This window comes from Apis dorsata, unplaced genomic scaffold, assembly GCF_000469605.1.
Source record: "Apis dorsata unplaced genomic scaffold, Apis dorsata 1.3 scaffold_82, whole genome shotgun sequence".
In the NCBI taxonomy this organism is placed as follows: Eukaryota; Metazoa; Arthropoda; class Insecta; order Hymenoptera; family Apidae; genus Apis; species Apis dorsata.
The window spans coordinates 115,294-121,914 of NW_006263380.1; the positions used below are offsets into that span (position 1 = coordinate 115,294).

A 6,621-nucleotide genomic window follows, 5' to 3' on the forward strand; every position below is an offset into this window, starting at 1 on the left:
GAAAAAAAGAAAAGAAAACAAAAGAAAAGAAAAGAAAAGAAAAAAAGAAAAGAAAAGAAAGGAAAAGAAAGAAAAAAAGAAAAGAAAAAAAGAACGTAACAAAATTTTTCACATATTATTCATAAATAAATAAATAAATATAAAATGAAAAAATTCTATACATTGTACACACTGAAATGTTATAAATTTGCAATAAAAAACGCTGCCAAAGTACCACTTTATCGCATCGTTTTTGTAGCAATACAAAAAAAAAAAAAAAAAAAAAAGGAGAGAAAAAAAAAAAAAGAAAGGAAAGAAAAGAGAAAAAAAAAAAAAAAGAAAGGAAGAGAAAGAGAAAGAAAGAAAGAGAGATAGAGAGAGAGAGAGAGAGAAAAAAGAACATATACCCACTATTTTTCTCGCAATAGAAGATTTCCCTTTTCAGGTTTCTCTTTCATCGAGAACCTCGAGAAGTACACAGGCTTGAAGTGTTTGTGGCTGGAGAACAACGGGATCAGGGAGATCGCGAATCTGGAGAATCAGAGCGAGCTCAAGTGCTTGTTCCTTCACAATAATTTGATCAGCAAGATCGAGAATCTCGAGTACCTGACCAAGCTCGACACTCTGAACCTCTCTTACAACACTATACGAAGGATTGAGAATCTCGGTGACTCGAGTCGAAGCTGGGTATCCTTGATGACCTTGACCTTGACGCGCCTCTGCTTTCAGATAGCCTCAAGTTCCTGAATACTCTAAACCTGTCGCACAACTACTTACAAAGTACCGGTGACATTGAGCATCTCCGATTGCTGGACAGCCTCTCGGTACTGGATATTTCTCACAACAGGATAGACACCGACGAAGTCGTTAATGTGAGTCCGTTATGTTTTCCTTAAGCATCTGGCGTCGCTTCGACGATGATTGCTTCAGCTGATTTCCACGGCCGATTTCAACCGGTGATGTAATTTCACGAAACCGTGGTGGTGGCCGGGCCTACTTTTGTAACGTGTCTCGTCCTTGCACAATATTTTATTTCTTCTTCTTCTTTCTTTCCTTTTTTTTTTCTTCTCCTCCCTTTCCTTCTCTTAAATATTGGAAATACGTACATATACATATTCCAGAGCGGATAGACCACTCTATTTACTACCACTACACGCCCGATAATATATTTTCCACGAGATTCGATTCGTTTGTCGTGGAAAAAAAAAATTTGCGAAGTAACAATTTTTGATAATTTTATTATTACTATTATTATTATTATTATTATTATTATTATTACTATTAAAACGATTCGAAAGTTTTTATCTTCACCAGATATTGGGAGACATGAAAGAGTTGCGCGTCGTGTCCCTGATGGGAAATCCGATCCTGAAGGCGATCAAACTGTATCGCAAGACTATGATCCTCAAGTGTAAGAATCTCAAGTATCTAGACGATAGGCCGGTATTTCCAAGAGATCGTGCCTGCGCCGAGGCTTGGTAAGTCGTGGTCCAGTTTGGACGTTTGGATCCGCGGTACCGCGACACAACAAAAGTTGCACGAAATTGTTGCACGTATTGGCCGCGCTCGTGTCGTGGATTCGTGTGTCGGGATGGAGCGAGAACACGTTTTTTTTTAGATATTTAGAACATCGGTTCAATGTTACAAGCTAACGAAACTGTTACGAAGACAGGATGCGAGGGGGGCCCGAGGAAGAGGCGGCCGAGAGGAAACGGTGGATCGAGGCGGAGCAGAAGAAAATCAATGATAGCGTGCTCGGTGAGTAAAAATCGAAAGGTAGATGATGTATAGGACTCGTTTGGCTCCTCAACCTCAAACGGTCGCTCTCGATTTTTTCGCACCTTTTCATTTCTGCACGAAAGTTGCTTTCCGAACCCTCAAACGCTCTTTCGCCTTTATTTTCTTTTTCCTCTTCTTACATACTTATTTCCTCCGCAAGAAGATCGATAAAATCCTCGCCGCAAAAAAAAAAAAAAAAGAAAGAAAAAAATAACACGGGCACAATCTGAAATTTTTCACAGGTATGCGTCGTTTCTCTTTCTTTCTCGTTCTATCGTAGTCGCGAAGATATTAAACGCGTGTTAAAACTCGTTATCGAATTTATCGAAAAAAATTTTTTCACGACAATTTTCCCTCGTTTTCCGTCCGATTATCAAAAGGAAAACGAGATCGTGGAATATTTCAGATATATATATATATACACATAAGATGTATATAAACGCGTCTATCTAATCTGTTACCCTGTTTCGATTTCTATTTTCTCGTGGTCCCGTGGTGCCGCCCTCGAAAGCCCTGATAAACAAAAGGAAGCAGTGCAAACCGGTCGAGACGTCCGAAAAGGAGGCGGAGGATAAGAAAAGGACGAAGGAGGACGAAGAAGTAGCCGCGACCACGGTTGTCTGCACGAGCGACGAACTGGTAAGAAACTAGTTTTGTCAAGGTCTGATACAGAATTCGTGCCTCGAATAATATCACCACCCATTCGGTCCCATCCACTATTTGATCATTCACCACGCGAAACCCCTTATGCCGGCCTGATCAACGTTCAAGCTCAATCTGGAGAAGAAGAAAAAGTTGGAGGTGTCCTCATCCTCCGACAGCTCCTCCGCGTCCTCGTCGTCGGGCGAAGAGGAGGATGACGGGCCGATGCAAAAATCGAGGATCGAGAAAAGCGACGGAAGGAGGCCGATGGAGGAAGGAGGGAAAGCTTCTTCGCCCGATCGAGGGGCGAACGAAATTTTGTTACCCTGGAAAACTCAGGTATATTTCACGATTAAAATAAAATAGCGTATATCGTTCATCAATTCTCCGATCGTACTGCTCTTCTCTCTCTGAATAAAATTTTCTTCAGAAGAGAGAATTCCATTTTTGTATTGTTCGAATTACACGCTTTCGAAGGTTCCCGCTCGTAAGAGCGTTAAAAAGTTGGTAGAGGTGATAGAGGAGGATACGAAGGAATTCGTGGCTGGAGATACGATACGAGAGTGGACGACGATAGGGAAGGGAATTTTAGAAGAACGAAGTATCGATGATCCATCGATCGATCGCGAGATGGGGAGTAGGACGAACGAGATTACTCCATCCTGCTGTAAGTCAGAGAAACGGCTATGTAAATTAATACGTAAGAAGAAGGAAATACTTCTCCACTTATCCATTGTTAATTCCATTCTTCTATTTTCCAGCCGAAGAGCAAGGAAAGTTTAAAAGTGTCTCGGTTTCTTGTAATATTTCGGGCGCGAATGAAAGGAAGAAGGAAGGTAATATAGCGAGCAACGAATGCCCGCCCAAAGATATCCTCGACAATTATCGAAGAAGGGACGATCCACATCCTTTGAGCGGCCAGTTGAGCAGTATCAGGGAGGACATGAAGGAGTTCTGCGCCGAAATGGACAAATTCGTGGAGAAGAACAAGTTCGTGTTGAAGGATAGCGATAAAACGAGGAAGGGGGAGTCATCGGCGGGCGAGGAGAAAGATTCGTTCAAATGGTGGGACACGAAGGAGAGGAAGTTGAAGGTGAAAGAGATCTTGAGGCAGAGAGAGGAAGCGGAGAAGAGATCGAAAAATGTCAAGAGGGTCGAAATTGTCGAGGTCGATAAAGAAGAAGAAAAAGAAGAAGAAGAAGAAGAAGAAGAAGAAGAAAAGGAAGAGGAAGCTTCGAAGAATGTTAAAGAAGCGGTTAAAGACGAGAAAAAGGTTCCATCTTGCCAAGGTGTGTACGATCTATTGAATCTGAAGAAGTGTCCTCAAATTTTGTTGAAGGATGTGAAAACTCGTGCTAGAGCCGACGAAGACGACGCCATGTTAAAATGCGAAACTGTTAAAAACGATAATAGCAAGGATCGCCTCTCGGGATTGTACAATTCTTTGTTCAACGAGATGAATTATAGAAGCGGGATCGACAAAAATCGATCCAGGAAATCGCTCAGTTCCCAAGAATTGTTGACTTTGGAGAAAATAGACGAAACCGCCGAGGAGACAACACGATCCGCGAGTTGCATCGACATAATCTCTTCGGATGTTGATAATTCAGAGATAATCAGCGTTAAGAGCGAGCCTGTCAATGTAAAAATCATGGAAACGAGCACGGCCAACGTGACATCCCTAAATTCAACCGACGACGAGATATCGGACAGCGAGTCCGTTAAAACAATAATTAACAATTACGATAAACCAACAAGAGAAATCGACCAAGAGGCAAACGCGAGTACGAACGATATACCAGGAGAGCCAGGAGAAAATAATTGTGGACGAGACAAGTCTGATAACGTAAAAATTATCGAAGCGCAGAGCGACAACGACGAAATCCAATCGTTAGAGGCCTCGTCCGAAAAGGACGCGAAGGTGTCCCCTTCCTCGAACGTTGAAAAATCGACGATATCTTCTAAATCGCATAAAAGATCGCGCGATTGCGAATGCCAAGACGTAGCCAGTAAAAAGTTCCACTTGATCGAGGAGATAGACGGGGAGCAAAATCCAACAAGCAGCGAAAAGACGGTGGATGGAATATCTGAAAAGTGCAAACGACATTTCATAAAAGAGGCGAGGGAGTTCGTGAAGAAGGAATCGCCTCTGATAGATCAGTGCATAGAGGATTTAATAAGTAAAAAGTCGAAGGGGAATTGGGATTTGAAGAATAATCAAGAGGACTTTTTAACTTGTACAGCTTTGAACATCACCTCTGACATATTTTCCAATAAAACTTCGGAGAATTCGGACAAGAGAATCGGTTCGAACGAGCAAAGTCGAGCGATGGAGACGAAAAAACTTTTCAACGTTCAAAATTCTGAAGATGATCGAGAGGTTGTAAAATCAGATTCATCCATCGATAAACAAGTTGGTAAGTTGTTCTCTTAAAAATTGTTTCTAAAAAGTTTCTACAATACTTCAAGGGGTATCGTATTTCAGATATAAAATCGATTGACAACCTTTTGAAGCAGTCTACAATTGCCCAAAAGCAGTCAAAAATGTGCACGGATCTGTACAAACAATTCTGCAAGCATCTGGAGGAGATAGACAGTAAAAGAAAGCTTTTGATCGAGCCAGACTTCATGAAAAAAAATAAATCGGATCAGGAGGAAAAGAAACGTGACGTTCTATCGCCAAGGGAGACCAAACAATCGAAAGAGGAACAAACAAAATCATTGATCGAGGTAATTTCGGAGGACGCGACCACGAACGTGGAGGAACTCGAAGTTGAGAAGCTAGTTTTCGATTCTGATCCAGTGATGGATGCAGAGTTGAAAGATAAAATATTGAAAAATATTAATACTCCGAAAAGCGAGGAGGAAAGAGAAGAGGGGAAGAAATCGGCCGATAAGTTGATGAAGATTTCCAGGGAAGCTATGGCCAAGGGGAAATCGTTGCTTGATCCATCTTTCCCTACCTGCGGTCAGAAAAACGTTAGTGATCGAAATCGCGATTAATTTCAATTTCAATTTCGTGTATATTCTTGCCTCGTTTATTCGAATAATAATTAATAATTGATTATTATTATTTTTAGTATTTCAAGGACAGTAGGAGATTTTTCATGAATTTGTTAGAGGATGATTTTTCTTCGGAAAAAGATGAGGATCCAGCGAAGAATAACATCCATGAAGAATATGAATCAGAATCGATCATGTTCAGAGAGAATTCTGAGGCATTGATAGAAGAAATGGAGAAATTATCGTCGAAGATGATCGAAGATGACGGTATACAGGGTAATAAAGTTATTGACATTGAAAAAGAAAATGTTGCGATTATTTCAGAGAGCTCTGTGATAAAAATAGAAGAAATCGAGAAATTATCACCGACCGAAGGTAACAGTATTCAAGATGGTAAAATTCTCGATATGGAAAAGGAAAACGTGAATAGAGTGAGGAAAAGTTTGGAGATGCAGATTGTTCAAGGAAACTGAGGGAGGAGAAGCTGGAGGGAAAAAATTTTGACAAAATATTAGCATTTAAAAATCTAAAGATAATTCTAAAAAAAAAAAAAAAACTTCGTAATATCGTGAAAAAAAATCCTAGTTGTATAAGTTAAGTTGTATCACTGTATTTTCTTTCGTTTGTATTCTCAAATAAACGAATTAAGTTTCCATTTATATCGGATCGATGAAAATACGCGGTGAAAACGAAGAGATCGAAAGATGATAAAAAAGATGATAAACGTCTCGCGAGAAGAAGAATAATTCGAACGACGGATGACAAAGATAAACGGAGCCTTCTACTACGTACACTTTATTTCTTTTTTTTTTTTTTTTTTGTCCACACTCACATCAATTATATAATAATAATAACGATGATGGCGGTGATCTGGTGAACTATAATTAATAGTAAGAATAATTAATTTGTAATTATGTATAATGACAATCGGCTGCTTGCAAACGAAACAATAGTCTCTGACATTTTCTTACGTTTTCGTCATTTTCTCGAGGACATCGATATTCGGAACAGAGAATATATCCCGTGCCCTCGCAAAAGCTTGGCAAAAAGCTCGTGATACTTTTTTTTTTTTTTTTCTTTATACGTTTATATAGAATGATATCGGAATGAAATTTTTTTTCCTTCCGTCGCAAATCGCGTCGAACCTTGTTTCAATTTTTTTTTTTTTTTCGTTTTTTCCTTCACTTTGTCCTTTTTTTCCCTTCTCACTCGCTCTTT

The 6,621-nt window shown here is 39.8% G+C and overlaps 1 protein-coding gene across 1 annotated transcript in view; it reads left to right on the forward strand.

The window, feature by feature from the left end:
- Positions 1–6,494, forward strand: part of LOC102679006 (dynein assembly factor 1, axonemal homolog) — a 6,957-nt gene extending 463 nt beyond the window's left edge. The window contains exons 3-12 of the mRNA XM_031508241.1: positions 425–646; positions 709–851; positions 1,294–1,457; positions 1,652–1,737; positions 2,270–2,397; positions 2,530–2,739; positions 2,878–3,067; positions 3,162–4,817; positions 4,886–5,379; positions 5,481–6,494. Coding sequence (XP_031364101.1) covers positions 425–646; positions 709–851; positions 1,294–1,457; positions 1,652–1,737; positions 2,270–2,397; positions 2,530–2,739; positions 2,878–3,067; positions 3,162–4,817; positions 4,886–5,379; positions 5,481–5,876 — 3,689 coding nt within the window. The 3' untranslated portion in view covers positions 5,877–6,494. The remainder of the gene's footprint in view (positions 1–424; positions 647–708; positions 852–1,293; positions 1,458–1,651; positions 1,738–2,269; positions 2,398–2,529; positions 2,740–2,877; positions 3,068–3,161; positions 4,818–4,885; positions 5,380–5,480) is intronic.
- The last annotated feature ends 127 nt before the right edge of the window (positions 6,495–6,621 follow it).